Below are 24,658 nucleotides of genomic sequence, written 5' to 3' on the forward strand. Positions count from 1 at the left end.
TTGAACTGTTTATAAGTAAGATGATTCATACACTTAACGTTTTGAGGTTTTAGGGTGAAAGATGAGGTGTTCAACACACTTGTGTTTGTTGTTTACCCCAATGTGATGATCCCTCATAGTTCTAAACATATTTTTTGGCCTAACACCACTATGATATTAATGTTGCCAACTCAAACAGTATTGTGTCCCAATGAGAGTATTTGAAATCAACGAAAAAACATATGAATATTAAGTTGAGTAATATCTCATTTACGATATGAATATTTGAATGAATTTTATTGTCAAAATGAACCTCATAAATGTAGTAGAAATTAATTTTAAAGAAGAAGAAGAAGAAGAAGAAGAAATTTGGTCATTTATAAGATATGAGGCAAATAAAGTAGGATATCAGTTATAAACCTTAATTGACGATAAAGCAAATAAGTAGGATATAAGTTACAAAGATAACTCTTTAATTAGATATTTATGACTTCATAATCATGATATTGTTTTGATCACAGTAATTAAATTGAGGTGATTTACAATATAAAACCATCTTATTTTTCATGTTTTTTATGTCTTTTATACAATAATTAATCCACTTAACGTTTAAAAATGTGAAGAGTTTTAAAAAAGAAAATGTGAAGTTTTTTTTTATAATATGCGAAGTGATTAACATTTAAGGAAAGAAACTGAGTCTCTAATGATAGCTCAAGTGGTAAGAGCTGGGGGGGCATATGGGTAAGGGAGAAGAAGGTCTAGAGATCGATCCCGAGAGGGGGTAATTTATCTTTCCTATGTACCAAAAAGAAAGGAAAGAATCCGAATAAAAAAGATTGGTGGACATAAAAACAATATAATCCACTATTGGACACCTACATTTGTAATGGTTTTAGAACACTAAAAAGTGTATAATGAAACGCATACAAATCAATGGACCAATAAATCTATGAAATCATATAAGAAAACCGGTAAAAAAAGTATGGACAAAGAGGTATGTATACCTATAATTTAAGTTGTACATAAGATTGAAGGTTTAAAAGAACTGAAAAATATTGAAGGTTTAAAAAACTGAAGAATATTGAAGGTCTCTTCAAAGATTCTTAGGACCCCTATGTGAATGCATTGATTTTTACAATTAAGCTTAGTGAATAGATTAGAGAATGCAAAAGGACAATGAGATTCCTACGAAACGAACGGTCATGATTGAATATGGGAGAATAATTTGCATTTTTACCAAAATAATTATAGTCAAATTTTCAATGTAGTATAAAATTTGTTAAATTATTATTTTACCCTCAAGGTTGCGAAAACTTCTTCTTTATTATATCTACAGAATGACCAAAATTCATTAAAAATTTAATTTAGATCTAATATTAGTTAACGGGTAAAAAATTATTTAATTTGTTAATGTATCCAAAGTTCCAAACTATTTTGTAGATAAGTTTTTGACCCGTGTCCTTTTGTGTATAGCATGAAATTTTTTAAAATTTATATTATTTTTTTATGATTATTAAAATAGAGTTTCTAAACTAACAAAATAAAATTAATTTTACTTAAGTATAAGAAAATAAAAATTTGAATTTTTTTTAGTTTTGCGATAAATGCGTTTGACTTTTTTAAGAAGCGTAATATTTATATTTCTTTGTGGTTGTTTTCTAAATATTGAATGATTTAATTTAGTTTTTATATAAATATTTACAATTTTTTTTTTGTTTTGAGATGTCCTAACAAAACTTAACAACCTTCATGAGTTTTAAAATGGAAAAATCAAATGAACACTACATGGTCTCCAAAAATCATCAAATTTAAATTTATCATAAAGGTAGAAGAATTAAAAAAAATAAGAATAAAGAATACTTGGAACTATTCTCAGAAACTGAACCCTTGTCTCTTGTTGTTTTTCCTTCCAAAATTTCAGTGGGGTACAGAGGAAAGAAGTCCAAAGCTTCTTGGTTACTACATTGAATGTTATGATATGAAATCCTCTATTGCAGCCATCATATACCATTTGGCCATTATAGAGACTTGACATGGGTATAATCTTCTCAACATGACTCCTACAACCTACAGGTAGAAGCACCACCGTGTCTGAGGTATACAATATGGGTCATAGAGGGCTGGGGGATAACCTTTCATGGAATTCTATGTTTTTTTAACAGGATGAACAAACAAACCAAAAAAACTCATTATGATTTTCTGTGGGGGCATAAATAAAAGAAATGATAAATGAAAAGAATAACACATGTACCACAACAAACAACATCCATTCAAGGGCTATAGCAAAATATCTAAAGAAAAATACTTCATCCATTCCAAAATGTAAGTTGTTTTGCAAAACCAATGCACTTTTTTTTTCTATTTCTTCCTTATATACCCTCATTTAATATTATATTTCTTAACTACCACCTTCAATTTTCACCTATCACAACTCTCACTATCCACTTAACCAATAATAACATTTCTCTTTCCTTAATATAACACAACTTTAAATAGGGGTATTTTAATCAAAAAAATTATCAATTAATGAGCTCTTAAACAATATGCACAACCTAAAACAACCTATATTTTGGAACGGAGGGAGTAAGTAGAAGTTGTTGTCATTAAAAAGATCAACCTTATAATTTTTCAATTGAGCAAAGAGAAGTGCCTGCTTTCATTAACACCAATCTTCCTTAGGTTTTGAAATAGAACTTGAAAGATTGGAATGGTCAAAATAACTAACTTAAAAAAAAAAGATTTCATTCTGATATAGAATGATTGTATCAATCCAAAATAGTTATAATAGACACATTCAAAACATGATATTCATAACTGGAACCTATGAGCTAACAGATAAAAACAAAAACTAATGAGGTGATATTTGTTTTAACAAAAATAATTAAAAGTGTATCTTTCATCATCATCATCATCCTTTTTTGGCACATATTTGCTTGGTTTATAAAACTTAAAAAATACTATATCATGAAATTCTAAATGAGGTAAATTTTTATAGCAACATAATGAGTTATGTTTATTATTATTATTATTATTATTATTATTATTATTATTATTATTATTATTATTATTATTATTATACTTTTAATAACCATTATTCCATTTTTTAATTAAACTAAATATACTTGAACAAATATGTTAGTTTGTGAAAGTAGCTTTTTTTTTGTGGTAAAATAAATATCGATATAAATTTTATGAAAATGCTTTAAAATAAATTAACATAAGTGCATCACATGATGAACTATCATGGTCGACATCTTGTTATTTATATAGTAAGCAAATGGGAATGGAGTTATAGAAGTGGAATAGTTTTTTCTCTTGGTTTTAATTATTTATTTTTGTGTCATGATTATATACTTTGATGTAGGATTTTAAACCAATATTGAAGGTTACAAATTTTTAAACTTCTTCTAAATTAATCTCTTGATTTATATGTAACTTCTAAATTGCATTAATATTTTTATAAAAAAATGTGTGCTTATAAAAATATGTAGCCTATATGCACATTTAAGTCCTTTTTTATTTATTTTCTATGCAATAATAGAAAGCATATGAGAATATGATTGTAGAATATGAATGGTTGTTGTAACATCATTAGGTAATTTAAAGTGGGATGTTAAAGGTTTATTTTTTTTAACTTCTTATAAATTAATTTCTGAAATGTATGTAACTCCTAAATTGCCTTAATTTTTTTAACTTCTCATAATTCACTATTAGGCACTTTTTTTTTGGCAAATCATTATTAGGCACTTTGATAAATCAAATGCTTGTGAATCAACGGTTGAGATTCAATCCAAGAGAAATAAATTACCTTTTTACTAAAATACCCATGCCAAACTTTCATAGTTTTTAAAATTAATTGTTGAATGGCTGGTTTGCCGCAATGTTGCACAAACTCTCTCTTTATACTATACATGTTTAGTTAATTAGTTTATTAAAAGTCTTTAAAAATAGTTAACAACTATCTAAAGCCTTTAAGAAAAAGACAAGTATCTATAGAACCCTTAGATCCGCAAGTACACACTACAAAGGAGGGTTTGGATTCCAGCTAGAAAACCCAGCATCGAAGCAGTGAAAACGGTACTGACAAATCTCTTCCTTCTTCAGATTTACAATTTCACAAATCTAGTTGACACTGTGATTTTCAAACTCATGATTTTAATTTGTTATTTCATTTGGGGAATGAGTAATGACCCTTGAATGTTGTGGTCTGTGTCTCAGTGATTTTACATTTTTAATTTGTTTTTTTTTTTCGTTCCACTGCATATTTGAACTTGTGGCTGTGAGATTTAGTAATTTGATGAATTTTAAGTACAAGATTGTTATGAGCTGTCAGCTGAGTATGAATGGAAGCATAAACCTTAGAAGTTGGAGGAACTTGGGAACATGCTGCTGAGTGCTGACTGGTCTTGATGCCATGGAAAGCTTCTAGGGTCAGTGGTAGATTTGTGTTCTGTGTGTTTGATATCAATGGCGGTCGACAGGATTAGCATGTTGCCAGATGAAGTACTTTATCACATTCTCTCTTTTCTCCCAACTCAAATGGCTGCAAAAACAAGTATTCTTTCGAAGAGGTGGAAGCCACTATGGCTCTTAGTTCCTACTCTCTTCTGCGACGACCGAAGCTACCTCCGAAACTACAAACCCTATCATTACTTCACAAAGTTTATATATGCAACCATTCTCGCTAGAGATGTGCCCATTACAACATTTCGTCTGCAATGTGAGGCTTCCAATACCGACTTTTCTGTTTCCGATCTCCAGATTTGGGTCAATGCTGCAATACAACGTGGACTTGAGAACCTCTACATCCGGCTGCCGCATAATGAAAATCAATTGAGCTGGAATTCCTGCATTTTGGGCTGCAAAACTCTGGTTGTTCTCAAGTTGGCGGGGTTAGACCTGGATGTAATTTCTTTTGCTCACCTTCCTTCACTCAAAACTCTGCATTTGTTTGATGTTACCTTTCTAGAACCCCTGTATCTTGTGTCTTTTGCTGACCTTCCTTCACTCAAAACTCTGGATTTGAGAGATGTTGACTTTCCAGAACCGCAGTGTCTTGTGGATCTTCTTGCTGGATGTCCAAATCTTGAGTATATGCGTCTGAGGGATATATTCTATGATGATGTTGACGCTATAGTTCATTATAAGAACTTCAAAAGCTTATCTAAGTTGGTCAGAGCAGATATACATTCCGTTCTTTTTGATATTTTTGTTGAATCTCCTAAATTTGACAAGGTTTGTATAAATGTTAAAAAGTGTGTTTAATTCGTTTGGTTTTGAAAAATGTCACTAATGTTTGTTAGTACTCTTTTTAACTCTTGCAGTACCTGGATGACATTCTACTTTTTCCCAATTTAACTCATGTGGAGCTTATGTTCGGACTTTGGATGAGCTGGGATTTTGTACTTGCAATGCTCAAGCACAGCCCTATGCTTCAATATGTTGTCCTTAGTATGCAGATACAAAATGGATTTTATCAATATCCGGTTTGGATTTCCCCCTGTTTTGCTCCTGAATGTCTTTCTTCACAGCTTAGGAAATGTTCCATTATAAATTATGCAGGCAGGGAAAGTGAGCTGCATTTTGCAAAATATATTATGCAGAATTCAAAAGTTTTACGGACAATGACAGTATGCACTCTGCGTTACTCAGAATTAAAGGTCGAAGACAAGCTTGAACTACTGAAAGAGTTGTCCTTATGCCCAAGGAGTTCTTCAATATGTGAACTTTCATTTACATGAAAATGAATGACAGGCTCTAGTTAGTAGCTGCCAATTGTGTTTAGATGATTGCTTTGGTACTTAGTTTATCTACTACGTCCTATAGTAAAATTACTAGTGTTTTGAAGGACATGGAACTTGTCTCTTGTTCAATGAAAGTCGTTAAATGTCATTTTTTCAAGTAAGTGAAGATTTGTATTTTTAATTAAATGACTAGCTCCTTTGAAGTTTTATATCTTTTGTGGACATTTTTTTGGAGTTTAGTTACACCTATACCCATCTTGTGGTTATTGGTCTGCTGAATATTGATATGCTGTGGAGTTTTTATTATTTGTATATACCAAGCATGCACATATCTAGAATTGAACATTATGTGGGGTTCTGCCCATACCTACCCTTCTCCCCTCCAATGTTGTCCAAAATTATTATTTAGCTCACCATTTTTTTCAGCAATCATGCATTCATGTGGTTCTGGGGTGCTAGGTGATGATCGACTTCCTGATAGAAAGGTTCATTAACCATCTAGAAGGGCGTGATTACGTGGGGTTCTGTTGTTGGTTTGCAGTTCGAGTCTTTCTATGAATAGGTTCTGGCATTTGGATAGGTGTCTCTTAAGTTCTTATTTTATTATTGTTTTTTCTTAACTCATTTTGTTAATATGTCTTGTTTATGTAAGTCTTTGGCTTCTTAATAATTGAGAACTTGAAGAAGGTGGAAGGAGAGGATTAAAGAAAACTTACAAGCCATTCAGCCATTTGCCACTACTCTGAGGATTGTTAATGCAGTCCTCGGGTTTCTCTTCCTTTTGCTTTCTTGTCTCTCTTCTCTTCACCTCCCTTGTTATTGTTGTCGTTGGTGTTGTTGGGTAAGTCCCGTTTCTTTTACTGATGGTTGGCAGGTTGATCTTGACATGCATATGTTCATGTTCATAGTTGAGTTTGCTCTGGCATTGATCAAGCATCCAATTTTAGTTTTGTCTCCAACATGACATGTTAGAGCTTTGAAGATTAAAATTCAAGTGATGATATTAGTTTTAAAACTGTTTATGGTTGATTGTCTTCTTCTCACTTCATTTATGCATTAGTTTAATCATGTAATCATCTCCGAAAGGAGATAGCAGGCATAGAAACAAGAGTACTCTAAAGTAATAAGCATTGCTACTGGAAATCTCGGTCTTGAAATCTCCTCAGTTTCAAAATTCAATGGAGGATGAGTTCATAACTGTTTGAAATTTACTTATCTTTTTACCGTCCTACCCTGTGATCTGAACTTGTAAACTTGTTGGTAATCTCACTATTTTGAGTGAGTTTAACTGAGAACATGCGGGTTCACCTGAGTTTACAAATTAGATAACTCAATTTTGCACCCTAAACTCTTAACCTCACACGGTATTACGAGATATAATGCGAGCTTAACAACCATGTGTATAATGAATTTCTAGAGTCATCAACCAGGAGGACACACCCAAACAGGGGGAAAGCCTACCTTAATGATTCTTTTTCCTTAACTCTCATCATCTGGCACTGGCAGAATTGATGATTTGAAAAAGAAGCAAACTACAGTAATATGTGTATTGGCTTGTTGTGTGACTTTGTCCTAAACCTTTTTTGAGATTGACACTGCAACTAGAACATGAGATAAGCATTAAACTTCAATTCCAGAAGACTAGGAAGCTTCCACAAATGGATAAAATTCTTGTAGTGTTTATAATGGATAAAGTTCTTGTAGTGTTTGGATTAAATTTCACAGGAAAATCCAACTAAAATGACTTTTCATATGCAAGAAATAATAGAAGTTATAGCAGTGAATCTCTTACGAGAAATATTTAATATATTTTTCATTTAATAAGTAGAAGGATTACTATTAATAAGATAAACAAGTAAACCACAATGTGTAGCATGATGATTGCTCACTTCAATCCTTAATATGAGAAGGTTGGAAATTTGTTCAGTGCTCATAAAATTTGAAGTCACCCGTACACTTGTAAACAAGTGCTAAAGTTTATAATTATTCATGTTAGCACTAGCAGTTAGGAAACTGTTTATGGATTCTCAAACTTGAATTCAATCTATATTTTGACGTTCGATTGTTAATGATCTCTTTTGTTTTGAGAAAATATTTGTTTTTATCCTCCAATAGTTTCCATTTATAAATTATCAAACATGTTTTTACTTTCTCTTTATATTTTTACTGCGAGTGCCGCCACTACTACCAAACTCTACTACCATAATCACCACCGTCCCTATCTCCACCATCGTCGCGGCCACCTGTCACAACAACCACCTTCGTCGTTGTTTCCGTCACCGTCACAACACCAGTGTTGTTGTCTTTACCGCCACCACCAACCGCCATCATTATCATTGATGTCGTCGTTGTCGTCACCACCACTACTTTTCATCTCACCGGTGAAAATGAACATGTCTTTTTTCAATATATTTTAGAAATTAATTTCAATTTTTTTCCTTAATATATTAACCAAACATGTTTTCAGCTTTAGGAAATATGAAGTAAGTAAACCGAGCATACCTTTAGTTTTATACATGGATTTTAATTTTTTTATTTTTTTAAATCATATAGTTATTTATGTCATAGGTGTTCTAATATTTGTATTTTTTTTTTAAAGAACAAATTCATAAAAAGCATAAACATGGATAGAAATCATTACATCAAGCTGAGCAAATGCAAGGACTCATGGTTGAACCTCTTCAATCCAAACAGAGTTAGCAAAAGAGCTAGTGTTTTTAGCTAGATAATCCGCAACACAATTTTCTAAACGATGAATAAAAGAAAGTTCAAAGTAATCAAAAGTTCAAACTAAGCCTCTACAATAATTAAGGACTGAATTAGGTACGAACGACTCATTTGAGGACGACGTCAGCCTCAAAGAGTTGCAAACAATCTGTCTCTAAACACACCTGCCGAAAACCTAGATCGGATGCCATAGAAAGTGCCCAACTAAAGCCAATTGCTTCCGCGAGATCCAACAGATAAGCAGAAACTGCAACTTATGTCCCTCCATATTCACGAGCAACGAAGTCTAGACCCACTATATGTTGAACCACCGAAGCATCGAAATTGACCTTGAACACAAATTGCGAAAATGGCAAGCATCCTCCACATCTAGACTACATTGCCTTAAAACAACTCTAACTAGCAGAATGCCTAAACACCCACACCAAGCCACCTCCTTGCAAGAGGTAAAGAGAACTCCAAAGAGATTTCTATAACTCTCGAGGCATCACGGTGAGACTAACTCTCCCAATGTAATTTTTTCCACCCATAATACTCAAACACAAGACATTATTTAAGAGAGATCAAACATGTACCGCTAAAACCAACCACTCGTACCGTTGGGATATTAATAAGTAGTATAATGTGTATATTACGGGCCCGTTTGGTGACCAGGATAGGATAGGATAAGACAGGATAATAATCATATCCTGTTGTTATCTGTTGTTTGTTGCACCAGCAGGATATGATAACACTATCATGTCTTCTATCCTATCCTGTAAATCATGTGTAAAAGTTATCCTGAGGGGGGAGCTAGGATAGAGCAGGATAGGATACCAGTTATATATTTTCTTTCAGTATCCTAACTCCAAATTAATTTATTTTAATATTATATAATTTATAATTTATAATAATATTAATTAATAAATATAAAAATATTAATTTAACTAAAATAAAAAATAAATAAAATTATTATTCATAAATAGTAAAAATAGACTACTCACTTACAAATATTGATTTATTAATAATAATAGACTAATTTAATATTTTCATCTCCTATTATTTAAAAATTATTTATCTACTTATATAATAATTTAAATATAAAGTATTTTTGAAATAATAATATTTTTAATTTAGTTAATTTTTATTGTTTATCACGTGTCACAACTAAGTGAAAAACATTGATTACAAATATTGATTTTTTAATAGTAATAGATTAATTTTTTATTTTCATCTCCTATTATTTAAAACTACTTATCTACTTATATAATAATTTATAATTCAAATATAAATTACTTTTGAAATAATAATATTCTTAATTTAGCTAACTTTTATTGTTAATTATCACGTGTCACAGCTAAGTGAAAATCAATCGGTTAACTGCATAATTTTATTTAAAATATAGGGTATCTTCAAAACAATAAAATAGGCTAATTAATAAAATTTAAATTAATTTTATTTATTTTAAAATATAGACTCATTCATGAAAATGTAAAGAAATTAAATTTAATAGAATGATCAATTTTAAATGTATTTTTTATTCAAATATAAATCTGATACATTTTTCCTTATCATATCCTGTCATTATCATGTGCACCTCAAACACAGGATATGATAAGAGTCTATCCTACTCTTATCCTATCCTGTTGGTATCATGTTCACATATCATATCCTATCCTGACCACCAAACGGACCCTACAAGTTTTTTAAAATAGTTTACTAACAAAATATCTAAAGACCCCTTAGTCCCGCAGTTACACACTTCCCGCGTCGCTAATGGCAAACGAGGGTTAGGGTTCTAGCCAGAAAACCCAGCAGCGGAGCAGTGAAAACGGTACTGTCAAAATCTATTGCTTCTTCAGTCTTGTTCTGAAACCCCACTTCCAATTTCATGAAAAGGAACTCTGTTAGTCTTAGAAAAATTACATTTACAATTTCACAAATTTAGTTGATTATGTCATTTTCAAATTCATGATTTTATTATGTTATTTCATGTGGGTAATGAGTAATGGCCCCTGAATGTTGTAGTTTGTGTCTCATTGATTTTCATTTTTACTTTGTTTTTTTTTTTGTCTCACTGTCTGAACTTGTGGCTGAGAGGTTTAGTAATTTGATGATTTTAAGGTACAAGGTTGTTATGAGCATGAGCCTTAGAAGTTGGAGGAACTTGGGAACATGCTGCTGACTGGTCTGGATGCTGTGAAAAGCTGTTAGGGTCAGTGGTAGATTTGTGTTCTGTGTGTTATATCAATGGCGGTCGACAGGATTAGCATGTTGCCAGATGAAGTACTTCATCACATTCTCTCTTTTCTCCCTACTCAAATAGCTGCAGCCACAAGTGCTCTTTCAAAGAGGTGGGTGCCACTGTGGCTCTCAGTTCCTGCTCTCTTCTTTGATGACCAAAGCTACCTCCTCAACGACAAATCCTATTTATATTTCGCAAAGTTCATATATGCAATCATTCTCGACAGAGATGTGCCCATTAGAACGTTTCGTCTGCAATGTGAGCCTTACAGTTCTAACCACCTCTTTAGTTCTGATCTCAAGATATGGGTCAAAGCTGCAATACAACGTGGACTTGAGAATCTCTGCATCCAGATCCCCCATAGAGAGTTTCAACCGGTCTTGAGCAGCTGTATTTTCTGCTGCAAAACTCTGGTTGTTCTCAAGTTGGCGGGGTTAACTTTGGATGAATTTTCTGCTGTTGACCTTCCTTCCCTAAAAACTCTGCATTTGAACGATGTTATGTTTCTAGAACCGCATTATATTGTTGATCTTCTTGTTGGGTGTCCAATTATCGAGTATATGCATCTAACCGGTATATACTATTTTCTTGCTGACTATTATGTTCCTAGTAGTAAGAGCTTTGGAAGCTTATCTAAGTTGATCAGGGCAGACATAGATGACATTGATTTTGATATTTTCGTAGGATCTCTTGGCATTGACAAGGTTTGTATATATGTTAAAGAAGCGTGTATAACTTGTTTTAATTTTTTAAAAAGGTCACTAATGTTTGTGGTTACTCTTTTTGACTCTTGCAGTACCTGGATGGCATTCCCATTTTCCCCAATTTAACTCATGTGGAGCTTACGGGGGATTGGAATATTAGCTGGCATATGGTATTTGCAATGCTCAAGCAGTGCCCTATGCTTCAAAATTTTGTCCTTGATATGCAGAAAAGTTATGATGATTCTGATGATTTGGTTTGGATTTCCCCTTGTTCTGTTCCTGAATGCCTTTCTTCACAACTTAGGAGATGTTCTATTATAAATTATGAAGGCACGGAAAGTGAGCTGCATTTTGCAAAATATATTATGCAGAATTCAAGAGTTTTACGGAAGATGACAATATTCACTCTGTGTTCCTCAGAGTTAGAAGTTGACAAGCTTGAACTGCTGAAAGACTTGTCCTTATGCCCAAGGAGTTCTACGATATGTGAACTTTCATTTAAATGAAAATGAATGATATGCTCTACTTAGTAGCTGCAAATTGTGTTTAGAACTTTAGATGATTGCATTGTACTTAGTATATCTACCTTTTCCGATGAAGGGGAAACAAAAGTATATCTACCTACAACTGCTAGTGTTTTGAAGGACATGGAATTTGTCTCTTGTTCAATGATAGTTCTTAAATATCACTTGTGAAGATTTGTGTTTTTAATTAAATGACTAGCTTCTTTGAAGTTACAGTATATACCTTTTGTGTACAAATTTTTGGAGTTGAGTTACACCTATATGCTCCCATTTTATTGATCTGCTAAATATTGATATGCATGATACAATAACTGAAATATGAATGTGTACTTCAATTAGCATCGTTGTCCTGGTGGAGTGGACTCAGAAGAGAATGAATTTTTATTATTTATATGTATTAAGGATATGAATATATAGATAAACAACACTTGAGGAACACCACCTTCTTCGTTTCTTCCTTTTATCAAAATAATGACACATTGTTATGTATGATTGGTTATAATTTTTTTAAAATTTTTTTTATAAAAAAAAAACAAGTAAGAAATCGACAACTACATTTGGCCGCAAAACAATTTATGTCTGAGACCCAAGTTAGTTGGACATTGAAATTGTTAGCAAAGAAAAAGAAATACCGTTTAAATTAGATTCTGAAAGAAATGCCTGAGCTAAAAAGAATTTATTTATGTTTTTAATGATACTTGAAATTTATTAATAAAAAAATCAATTTGAAATGTTACTTGATTATCTACTTTTATAATGTTATTTTATTTCATTTTAGCATTTTAGAAAAATTAACTTTAAAAAGAAATTGTTTAGTAGCAGTATATTTCCCTTCTTAGGAGTGAAACAAAGCCAAACAAAAGAAGCGGAAGTTTAGATAATTAGATGTCATAACGTAAAAGAAAATGTCCATTGCAAGTTGAAATTTCCACGCAAAACTAATTTCCAAATATTTTTGAATAAAAGCATTAGCAAAAGAAAAAGAATCAAAGAACAGTATTATTAGTTTATTACACATATTGACATGGTGGCTATTAATACTTAAAAGTTAAAACTTTGCAGAGTGTTTTAAGAGTTGTTTTGAAATACCAAAGTCAAATTAAGGAAATCAACTTGGTTTCTTGAGGTTCTCTTCTCTTAAGTATAGAATGAATCTTTACTGCACTACTTGTCACATGAAAACAAAAAATGAAAGTAGTATTAGTATTCTTCGGCGTGATATCAGTGCAAACATACGTTAACACTCACTTTAAGATAAAAATTAGTAGAACTCTTTTAAATTGAAATGAAAGTTCGTTCACGTTGCACTCAACTCAACTCAACTGACATCCAAACTGACATAAACCAATTTATATCTGAAGTAAAAGGACTACAAGCAACAACCAGCAATTAATTATGAATGAAAATCACTTGATATATGCATGTATAACGAATATCTGGAGTCATCAACCAGGAGGACACACCCAGACAGGGGAAAAGCCTACTGTAATGTTAATTTTTCCTTAACTCTCATCATCTAGCAGAATTGATGAGGTCAAACATCTGATAATGATTAAAAAAAGAAGCAAACTAGAGTAATAATGTGCATTGGCTAGCTGTGTCTAAAACCTTGTTTGAGATTGACACTGCTACTAGGACATGAGATAGCCTTAAACTTCAATTCCAGAAGACTAGGAAGTTTCCTCACATTCTATTGAGTGCAAAGCTGAGAAGACTAAAGGGATTTCTGTGTTCAGATTTACAACCATGCATTCTCTTGGAAAGACTAGACTCTAGAGTATAAACCTTCCTTCAAATTTTGTATCAACTATCAAATATCTCTTATGCGCTGTACTAGTTCAATGAGTGAAAGACCAGTTAATCAATCATCAACAGCATAGATCATTCCCATCCTGAGTCCAGAACTGAACTTGAAAACTTGGTTCCTTTCATCCTTCATTACACTTGAAGTCTGTTTGTATCACATCACTGTTGCTGCCGGTGCTACCATTACCATTGCCATTACAAACATTTCTTGTTTCCTCTTTTTCAAAACCTGCACAATCACTAGAAGAACCTACCACCTCCTTACGACATTTGCGCCGGGAAGGTCTTGAAACCGAACTGTCCTGGATATCTTTACGCTTGCGCTTCTCCTTTTTGTCTAGATATCCAAATGCAAAAGCTTCCAGCACTTTTGTTGTCGGTGGGCGGTTTCTTGTACCCTGCCTCCGAGCATGCGTATCAGTCTGATGCTCAGAGCTATCCACAGGTGTGGAGGTTATTCCTCCTCTGAGCTCATCTGATTCCTTGCTTGTGTTACCTTGTGTTACTTCGTTCACTAAAGGTTCGTCAGCATCAACTTCTGGTGAAACAGGTAAGTTAAGGTCAATCATAGTCCGCAGCTGCGGCTTCTCATGCTGATCCTTTGTGGCGAAAGAACTAGTATCAGGAACAACTTCTCTGTTGGTGATTAAGCTTGGATTTGGCAGAGGATCTGCTAATGTCTTGTTCTCCTGAGATGGAACTTCCCGCGATAGAGCACTCTCACTAGATTTTGAACTGTAAGGGATGTAACAGGCCTTCTCTTGTTTTACTCTGGGAGCCACAAAGAAGTTAGCAGTTGCATTCTCACTATATTTTGAATTGTCCAGATTTGGACATAAACTGATCTCTTGCTTTACTCTGGTGCAAATCTCTTCTTGTTTTACTCTAGGAACCGCGATGAAATTAGCCGTGTTGCTAATTTTCTTGGCACGGCTGCAGGAAGCTACTCTCCTCCGCCTTTTCGTAACAGGGAATGGATCATTTTTGTTATCAGATGCCATTTTCTGGAGTGGTTGGCACTTCATCCTATCTCTTCTCACTTTGATACTCAACAAATCTGTCTTCTGATCAATGGAGTTAGTAGATAGGCTATTAGAACCTCCATTGCTCCATGGAAACTCCTCTTTTGAAGGTTTTTTTTCTAAATCATTTAAGTTTGAAGAGACACCCTTACCAATGTTGCATTTACTGGCTTTAGGGGAATCATTCTTGCCCCTATCAAAGCATGCGGTATTGACAGACTCAGGTTCATTTGTTTCCTCCTCTGATGTGTTCTCATCATCTGAATCACTTTCAAAAATAGAAGCTTTTAAAACTCCAAATGGTAAGCTTCTCAGTTCTCTCACCTTTGTCATCTTTTCACTGGCCAGACTTGTGTCTACAACAGTGAATTTCATTCCATCTGCAATGCGATTTGGAGTTTTTACCTTGAGATAGCAATGGCGCGGCCTATCAGGGGAATTTTCATGGTCCGGCTTTGTATCTTTTGTGCACCCATTTCCTTCCTTGCCTGTGCAATCATTATCTGCAATTGTCTCCAGCTCAATTAGCTCAGGATCAGATGCGACTTTACCGAGGACATCACTTACAGAATCATAATAGTGATTCCCCTTCACTAGCTTCCTTGAAAACTTTTTGACACCAGGGACAAGGAAGACCAGAGGATTCTTAGAAGCATAAGCATAATTAGAACCACCTGGCTGCTCAGAGTGCCAACCTCTGGCAAGTAAACGAGGCCAAACAGCTTCCCAGAAGAGATCACTCGTCCGAGCTTTGCTTAATCTGAAATTACCAGTTAGAAAGCTTATTATTTCTGAATGTGTCAGCATTGAACATGCTTTGCCCGCTGGTATTTCTGGGTGAACAGGAAGTGTTTGAGTGGGTTTCACAGAATCTGCAGTGAGACCGGTAAGATCTTCTTTCCCTTTACCAACTCCTACTCCCTCAACAAGTGCTTTGAGCCCCACTGAAGCCTTCAAAATCGAAACATAATCTTCTAGAAGTATTTTCCCCTCTACAAATGTCTTGGACACCTAACAAGCAATTGAATTTATTAAAGTTATAACATATTTAATAGTAAAAAATAAGTAAAAGAAGATGTTAATAGGAAGCAGACGAGCAAAGATGGTTTGATCAGCATAAGATTAAATGTGTGACATGTTCATATTTTCAAATTAGAATGGCAATGTTTGTATGTAGAACTTTTCTTTTATGATAAAGAAACAAAACTCAACTAGGTATGCCTTTGATCCAATTTAATCACCATGAGTTCTTTTGAAAGAAAGTTTGGCTCTGAAACTCATACTCACCAAAAACTAAAAGTCATCAATTCTTTCAGAAGTGATGTTTATTCAAGAATAACAGTTAACATCGGTGAACTCTGGCACCATGACAGTGAAGCAATGATGATATTAAAATGGCATAAAATTTGGAACAATGTAAGTCCGTACCTCAAGTAATCTACTTCGGCATTCCTCTGATACATTCGGTAGTAAACGTGACAAAAGCTCTTGTTGCCTTGGTCCTGTGAAAATCTTTTGCCCAAAAATGCATTTTCTACTTCTCATTTTCCTACATCTAGACCATCTTTGATATTTTTCAGACTTGTAAAATTTCCCATAATAGAATAACAGTACATCCCCCATCTTCTTATTGCCAATAAATCTTTTCACTTGATCAAGGTTCTTCCCAAATATATACAAGCCAAGGGTGAAACTCGCCTCTTCAATTTCATTCCAGGCGTCACTTGCAGACCCGGGAACCAGACAATCACCTCCGCCTCTCAGCTTGTCATGCATCCCAATCTTTGTTTCTTGCTGTGCATTTGAATTTTCCAATCCTCCCAAATGCACTCCATTGACCAATGTACTGTCAATGGCTTCCAGATTAGGATTCAACTTCTTAACAATTTGGATCTCTTTGATACATTCACCTCCGGAAGATTCAATTTTATTGGCAACTCCAATGAACTTGCACTCATTTTTCAGCAGATCAGGCTTATTGCTCTCCACTTCATCCTTGATCCAAATTATGGGGATGGGCAATCCTACTAGATACTTATTGAGACTACCGCCTTCTTTCTTAGGTATCTTCCTTTGAAACCAAGAATGGTCAGATTTTGAAGTTAAAGGTGGAATTTCAACCTGGTACTTCTCACCCACCCGAGGAAATATTTCTGGATCACCGAAAACATCATAAACATCAGACAATTCCGGAGAAAGTGATTGTTCATCCACTTGCTCATGAATAGCTTGAACTGCATCCTCCTGTCCAAAAATTCAAACGTTTTCAAAGAAAATATAAGAAAGTAATACAGACATGCTTCTTATCGCTTGAATAGTTCAAGTTATGGATAAACTCGTAAACCAGTCTGCTCGTCTTTCATTGAACATCACTCATACTATATACTGTGCAGTTTAACATATTCAACCTGATAATGTTTTTGCAATGAAATGACAACAGAAACAAAGCGGCAAGCAAGAATCTACAGCCTATTTCAACATGACACCAATGTTCATTTCTTCCAGTTTCATGTAAAGTTAAAATTTTCTGAAGTAAATGCTACTAAATTGAGCAAAACCTCAGAGCTTAAATGATACTGAGAACTTTTCACCTAACCTTCAACTAGGAGCGAGCAAGAACCAAACCAGTGACCCTCCTCACTAGTCAACCTAAATTATACACTAAGGCATCCTACAAATCCACAACTGAGTTGCTACAATAATAAATAAAATGTTTCAGCAGCATTAGGATAACAACAGGGTGATACGATTAACGAATAAATTATATTCCAAATTCTAATAATCGCAAGTTCCGCTCCACAAAAATGGAGAAATTCAAACTAATAAGGGAAAAAAATCTAGAAAATAAAATAAAAAAGAAAACTTTTATGAAGGGTATAATTATTATTAAATTTCCCCTAAATATAAATAAATACAGCATCCTCATGTAAGTACAAAATCCCAAATTAAACTACAGTGCTTATGAATAAAACTCAAGTTTATACCAACCAAATCATCTCACAAGAACAAACATTGCTATCTAGAAAAAAATAAAAATACATATTAGTTGTGATATGAAGTAAGCAACACGAAAGCAAAGGCGCACCGTCTGCAAAAGCTAAAAACCAGATCCATTTCCATAACACAGAAACGATACCAGAGCAACCAAACAACCAAGTTGAAAACTTTACACAAATGCATGACACCCCATTAAGCACATTACTCTCAAATGCCAACAACATTCATAGCAGAAACCGTACACGAGATAAATACACACACATACTCATACAAAATAGTGAAAATACATATATAATAAACAAAATAAATAAATAAATAAAAGCAGCAAGAAACAGACAAGTATAGGCACAGGTTTCACAGTGAGAAAAGAAAAACTCAGATATGATCCGAGAAAATTCGAGTTATTCACTACGAGAAGACAAACACCAACAACTGCAAGTACATACATTGAAATCGTACAACAAAGAAAACAAACCAACCACGAGAGAGAGAGAAGATTCGAAGCGGCACCTACCTCCATGGAAGAGGAAGAGGAAGAGGAAGAAGAAGAACCACGGGGCATGGAGAAACGAAGCTGCAAAAATGGGTCGTGATGGTGACACAGCGATTAGCAAGTTGCAGATTGAAAATAAAGAAAACGTGAACAAAAAAAACAGAGTTATGTATGTATATAAACACAGAAACAAACACGCGCATAGAGAAAAAAAAGTTTATATTTTTTTGGCGTAAGAGGGAAAAGGGTACCTGTGTTAAGGAAGAAGAAGAAGTTTCATGGCTGCTGCTACGATGGTTGAATTGGAGGAGACTGTCTGTGGTGAAGGGTCGAAGGAGGCAGAGAAAGAGAAGAAAAAATTATGAGAAAAATAGAATTATAAAAAACTAAAATTGTATTGTTTCATTCTCATTGTTTGTGTTGATGTGTTTATTTATATAGAGAGAAGAGAAAAAAGATAGGGTAAAAAATAAATTAAAATAATGTTTTTATAATGTTTTTTTATTATATGATATAATGTAGTGAGAGAAAGGAAGGGTTGTTGTTTGTATATGTTCACGCGCGTTTGGCGCGTGGGGAGATGGGGTGACACGTGGCGTTGAAGATTCTAATCATGGGTGAGAGTGTGAGAGAGGGACGAGGAGATCCTCCTGCGTGAATTGCTTGGTTGTGTTGCCATTAGTAGCACTCACACACATGGAATTTTATTTTACTTTTCAAGCTGTTTTTCTTAACATTTTCTTTCTAACACTCATATGAGGTTCATATGAATTTCAATTGATTGATAGGAGAGTGTTTAAATGAGAATCATTGTTACTTCATGTCAATTAGTGAAGCTTTTTCTGTTTTATGAAGTTTAGCAAACTCAATAGAAGCTCTCTCTTCACCAATTAAGTTGTTTGGTAATTGGTAGTAAAATAGTAGTTAGATGTGTTATGTGTACATAGTTTTTTTTGTTGAACTTAATGCGTACATAGTTATGTGTTTGAGCTCTAGCAGTTGGGTTCATTATTTAGAGTGGGTTTGGATAATACTCTAATCAGCATTTTCACTAATTCTGAAAGGCAAATTTTATTTTTCTAATAGAAATGTATGGTTTGATATTAGTGGAGAGTGTAAGCATATATTAGTTTTACAGAAAAGAAAAAAATCTTTTTGTCATATGTGTTTCGTTTAACCTAAAAAACATATATATCTTTCTTGAATTAATGGATCATGGATGTATTGAGGTCATAAGTGTTTCGTTCAACATAAAAAGTAAATATATTTCATCTCGTTCTAAAGGAGCTGTTGAGGTCAAGAGCGTTTCGTTCAACATAAAAAGTACATATCTCTTTTAAAATGAACTATTAAGGTCATGAGCGTTTCGTTCAATATTAAAAATAAATATATATCATTTGAAATGAGTTATTAAGATTATAAGTGTTTCGTTCAACGATATATGAATTCAAATGCACGCTTGTCCAAAAAAATTTTGGCCGACCGAACCCGACCGGCCCGTGGCAAAAAAAAAGGCTTTTCGGGCGGGCCGGGTCGGTTATCAGGTCTGGCAATTAAAAAAAACCGGTTTTAACCGGTCTGGTTCGGTCGGGGTCGGTCTGGGTTCTAAACCGACCGGCCCGACCGATTAGGGATAAAAAAAAATGAGGTTCCAGCGGCCCAGCCCATTGTGTGTGGTGAGGGGAGGGAAAAAAAAAGGCTTCAGCAAACCCTAGCCCATTACCCCACCCACATAAATACTCTAAACCTAGTTCCCTCACCCTCCCAAACTCGCCGTCCCAACCTCTCTCTCTCTCAACCTCTCAACTCTCATTCTCTTCTTCTCTCAACTTCTGCTCTCTCTCTCAGACCAGCCGCTGCCGCCACCACCCTTCTCCTCATCCTCTGCGCCGCCATCCACTGCGCCGCCACCACGCTTCTCCTCATCCTCCCGCCACCACCCTTCTCCTCCTCCTCCACTCTGCCGCCACTTCGACATCTCCATCACACATCTCAGAATCTCCTCACACATCTCAAACCCTAGCCACTCCACCACCACAGTGCACCTGCATGCTTCATCCTCCATGCTTCTCTGATCCGAAATAGTCTGTTCATCTTCGTTACCATCGATTCTGATGTGAAATCGCAAGGACGAAGTGAACAATCTATTTCGCATGAGGAAAGCAATGGAATCGTTCTCTCCGGATCTGATCTGACATCGATTTTGTTCTTGGTTTGGTTTATGTTCATCTTACTGAAAAATTAGGGTTCTATGTTCATCTTACTGAAAAATTAGGGTTCTGACTATGTTCATCTTACTGAAAGTAGGGTTCTATGTTCATGAAATTAGGGTCTCTGCAAAACCTGTGTAACCGACCCGACCCGCCCGTTACCCGACCAACCCGAAACCGATCCAAACCGACACATCTCATGGTCGGTTACGGGCCCAGTTTTATGCCATGCGGGTTCGGTCGGTGGAGCTTTTTTGGCCCGAAACCGACCGAACCCGACCGGTGGACACCCCTACTTAGTGTCATGGGAGAAAAAAACATTATCATTGTTTTTTATGTAAAAAAAAATCACTTTAATTTGTAAAATACAAATATATCCTTAATTAAGGCTTTGTTTGAAATAAATTTGCATTAAATGGAATGAAAACGCTCCCGGTTTTTTCGCTGACGTTTTCTTCGTCGGAATGTGATATTTGGCATCCCGATACGCTTTAATAAAGTTTTAAATCAAACCAGACATACATTAAGTGCACATTTGGTTTTTCTATCCGTTTGCGCCGACGTAAACAAGAAAACACATATCTCAACACATCAATATAAAAATTAGTTTTTTTACATGTTAATTAGTAAAATGTGGATCAACATTGAGTTGATTGGAAATGTAAATATACACAAAGGATGATCTTTGAAAGCGCGTCATCACAGCCCATTCAGACACGCGTACGTAATTGACAATCTTCAATATGAAGATTCTATTTGGATGCGTGTCAAGATCCATTTCAAACTCATAAACAAGTAGCGATTTAAATTGTTTATAATATTTGTACTTAACCCTAATTTTGAAATAAATATCAAATTAAAATACGAGGCTATGTATGTGTTTGGAACCTCATAATTAAAATTTTATTGATTAAATCACTCATCTCATGAACGGCAATAAAAAAAACGATGTTCCAAAAAATAATTCGGGTAAAATTTAAAGAAAATAATTTTTACAATCGTGAAATTTTACAACAAAAATTCACAAAATCACCCTATAAAACACACTTTTTCCTCAAATGTTTTTTTTTGTGTGTTTATTTACAAATATATATCACTTCAATTTCAACTCATTTTAACCATAATTATATGACATCAAGTCAAATACATAAAGATAAAATAATTGAAGAACTACCCTAATGAAGGTAAACCTCAAAGCAGAGGGCACAAACAGGGTGTTGAAGCATTGGAATATCATGCGTGCCGTACGGTGAGCTTAAGTGGGGACCACTACAGCGCCATACCGCTTATTTGTAGCGCGTTTACGTAGCCATCTCATTTGATTTGATTCAGAATCAAGTCTATTGAATTCCCCGAATTACCCCTACCTATATTGTGATGGAAACGAAATGATAACTAAACACCATAAATTGATTTGTATGCTGTCTCGTAATTACACTCGTATAGTGTCTACGTAAATTATTAAACTTATTAAATGATATAAAAATGTGTTATTAAATGATCATAGTGTAAGGTTATAAAGATCATTACCCCTTGTTATTAGTTAAGTCAAATTTATGAACCATTTTTTTTTTACTCCACGTGAGATTATCACTTATTTTTGTACTAGAATAAAATAGCACGTCGGTCTGGTACCTTTTAAAATGGGAGCACGATTATAATTTTGTTTTGGTTCCCTACGGATCTCCTAAATTTACATATTCATAAAATTTGAACACCAATATTGATTGACTCATATTTTTTTTATAAAAACCAACCAAACGATAGAGATATTTTACAATTTGAGTCATTAAAATTGAACCCACATCCCCAAATATTTCAATTTTCATGTTTACTATATAAACTTTTGGCTAAAAAACATTTTTGACCCCTGATGTTTCAAGTTTGTGCAAATTCTGCTCATACTTTATTTTTGTCGACGTTTCTACCCCTCATGTTTTCAAACAGTGTCCCGTCTACCCCTCCGTCAGTCAGGCTTTCTCATGAGAGGTTCCTGAGTGGATTGGAGAGATGAAGAGAAGTATATGAAGTTGATGATGATCAAGGAAATGATATAAATTAAATTTGTTTGATGTATATATCAATTATGTATGTATGTAACTGAACTGGTTAAATGCAAGTTTTGCTACTTACAGGTCTTGAGTTTGAATCTCCAATACCTCTTTTTCCAATTTCACTTGTAATTTTCACGTGGTAGGTCCAAAAAATGTTAAAAAAAAAAAGTCAAATCAGCTCATTATGTTAGTTTTTTAACATCTGACTGACGGAGGGGTAGACGGTGCACTGTTTGAAAACATGAGGGGTAGAAACATCGACAAAAATAGAATAGAGGCAAAATTTGCACAAACTTGAAATATTAGAGGCCAAAAGTGTTTTTTAGCCTAAACTTTTATATGTATTTTTTTTGTTCATTCTTAATCCGCCTCCAAATATCTAGAAATTTTCTTCATAGTTTATCTAGTTATAGAATATTTGAAGCAACCTTACTATTAGCGCAAATAGACATTAGCACTCACTTCGTCATAAATAATAAATAAGAAGCAAAATTATTCATAAAAATTGAATTAAAAATTCGTTCATGTTGCATTCAATCATTATCTTACCCATTTTACGGGACATATTATCTCAATCAAACTAAAAACATTCATAGTAGGCTGATGAAACTAAGCTCTATCGACATATTTTTTATATTCATATACGAATTCAAAATTCTAGTCAAAAGAAATCAAGCACTTAAATAACCGTCACGTGGTGGTCTCTCTCTCTCTTTAGAATTGATTTATTTCAAACCCTATCTGCATTGAGAGACGTTATTATCTAACTGCAACAGTCACAAAATGGTTGAACCCAGTCTTTTTCTTTTACAACTACACAGACACATATTTGCGATAAAAGAAAAAAATAATGTAAATTTTTATAATGTAAAATAGAAATGACTCTTTGCATATTCATTAATTTTGAATTTTATTTTTTTATACTTTTTGAGATATTAATCTATATTGTTCATGAAGCATTGATTCTTAACTAACATCAACTTTTAACATATTAATCTCTGGAATATTAAAATATATATAGAAGAAATTATAAGGATTCATTTCTAAATAAATAACTGTTCATGGAGTATTTTATTTGCCGACAGTATACTAAAGTAACAGCATAAGTATTCATTCTTTAGTTTAACTTTTTCGATAAGTTAGCTGCTTCGTATAAAGCGTTGATAATCATGTGTTACATGTCATAAATTGAAACACGTGGCATGTGAATCAGTTAGTTAAAATTAATCTCTTTTAATAGAGTTTAATTTTCACACTTAAATACAATAATTTATCTTAATTTATTAATCTTTTCAAGGTGTCATACTATTATTTTTTAGTTTTTACATAATATAGCTTTTATTTTTTTTAGAAAGCTATATTTTTTTTAAGATAATACAATAATTTATCTTAATTTATTAGTAATCTTTTATCTTTTCAAGTTTAATCTCCCACATGAAATTTTGTTTGTCGAATCAAACCTTTTTTTTGTCTTAACCTTTTTATGGTTTATGATTGATCCAATTGACCTATTTTGGTGCAAGCAGAGACAAGTCATAGCCCACTCCATTCACTGTTAGGCGTTTATGTTTAGTGACAAAAAAAGAAAAGGACCTTTTCGTACAATCTTTTTTATTAGAGATTACAACCCTGAAGATAATAAAGATAATGTATTAGCAAGATTATTTTTTTTGAAATAAAGACAATGTATTAGCAAGATTGTTAATTTTTTTTAGCGTATGATTGTTGATCTATCTAGCTTATGTTTGGCTAAACAACTTAAACATTTATGATAATAAGTATTTGTTGCATAAACACTTATATTTCGATAATCTTATTGAAATAAACTCAAAAGATGTTATTGGTAAGTATATGTGCTTATTGATGAGCTAATTTGAGCAACTTATCAAAATAAGGTCAAAATATAGGTAAGTCATGAACCATTTATATAAGCTCCACCAACCATTTTCATAACCGTTTATGCTATACGATATGTTTAAGTAAACTTTTTCAAATGGAGTCTTCTCAATAAACAAGTCTCCTCCAAGTGTAAGTCTTCTCAATCTTACTCAGCATTTAAAGGCTCTGAACGTGTCAAGTGAGAGTGAGGGTAAGATGATGAAACTTGACATGATCATATACTTTTACATTTGAGAGGATTCTGATCCCGAGAGTGAGAACTAGTTATGCTTTAT

General features: G+C 33.7%; 3 protein-coding genes across 4 annotated transcripts; 2 read left to right on the plus strand and 1 right to left on the minus strand.

The window, feature by feature from the left end:
- The first annotated feature begins 3,934 nt into the window (after window positions 1–3,934).
- On the plus strand, window positions 3,935–5,909 carry LOC130715213 (F-box/FBD/LRR-repeat protein At4g26340-like). 2 transcript variants are annotated; one of them, XR_009011594.1, is made up of 2 exons: window positions 3,935–4,056; window positions 5,304–5,442. XR_009011594.1 is itself a non-coding variant. In XM_057565290.1 (2 exons), exons 1-2 carry the CDS (start codon window positions 4,447–4,449, stop codon window positions 5,718–5,720), a joined length of 1,185 nt encoding a protein of 394 aa, XP_057421273.1. In that variant the 5' UTR covers window positions 4,063–4,446; the 3' UTR covers window positions 5,721–5,909. The 2 variants fall into 2 exon arrangements, 1 of the variants encoding a protein (XP_057421273.1); XM_057565290.1 differs by lacking the exon at window positions 3,935–4,056 and adding an exon at window positions 4,063–5,214 and having other exon boundaries at window positions 5,304–5,909.
- Window positions 5,910–10,176: 4,267 nt separating this feature from the next.
- On the plus strand, window positions 10,177–12,094 carry LOC130715661 (FBD-associated F-box protein At4g10400-like). The gene is made up of 3 exons (XM_057565778.1): window positions 10,177–10,263; window positions 10,554–11,378; window positions 11,471–12,094. Exons 2-3 carry the CDS (start codon window positions 10,680–10,682, stop codon window positions 11,882–11,884), a joined length of 1,113 nt encoding a protein of 370 aa, XP_057421761.1. The 5' UTR covers window positions 10,177–10,263; window positions 10,554–10,679; the 3' UTR covers window positions 11,885–12,094.
- A 1,201-nt stretch (window positions 12,095–13,295) lies between these two features.
- Window positions 13,296–18,484, minus strand: LOC130712060 (uncharacterized; the record flags this gene model as incomplete). The annotated part of the gene is made up of 4 exons (XM_057561891.1): window positions 13,296–15,741; window positions 16,159–16,974; window positions 18,207–18,301; window positions 18,472–18,484. Coding segments are annotated over 4 exons (2,835 nt in total), but the record flags the coding sequence as incomplete, so codon positions are not given.
- Between the last annotated feature and the right edge of the window lie 6,174 nt (window positions 18,485–24,658).

Source organism: Lotus japonicus, chromosome 4 (genome assembly GCF_012489685.1).
Source record: "Lotus japonicus ecotype B-129 chromosome 4, LjGifu_v1.2".
Lineage (NCBI taxonomy): Eukaryota > Viridiplantae > Streptophyta > Magnoliopsida > Fabales > Fabaceae > Lotus > Lotus japonicus.

Coding starts and splice junctions, on each gene's coding strand:
- LOC130715213 (XM_057565290.1), top strand. CDS start 4,447: ATGGCGGTCGACAGGATTAGCATGTTGCCAGATGAAGTACTTTATCAC. Junction 5,215..5,303: donor AATCTCCTAAATTTGACAAG/GTTTGTATAAAT, acceptor TAACTCTTGCAG/TACCTGGATGACATTCTACT.
- LOC130715661 (XM_057565778.1), top strand. CDS start 10,680: ATGGCGGTCGACAGGATTAGCATGTTGCCAGATGAAGTACTTCATCAC. Junction 11,379..11,470: donor GATCTCTTGGCATTGACAAG/GTTTGTATATAT, acceptor TGACTCTTGCAG/TACCTGGATGGCATTCCCAT.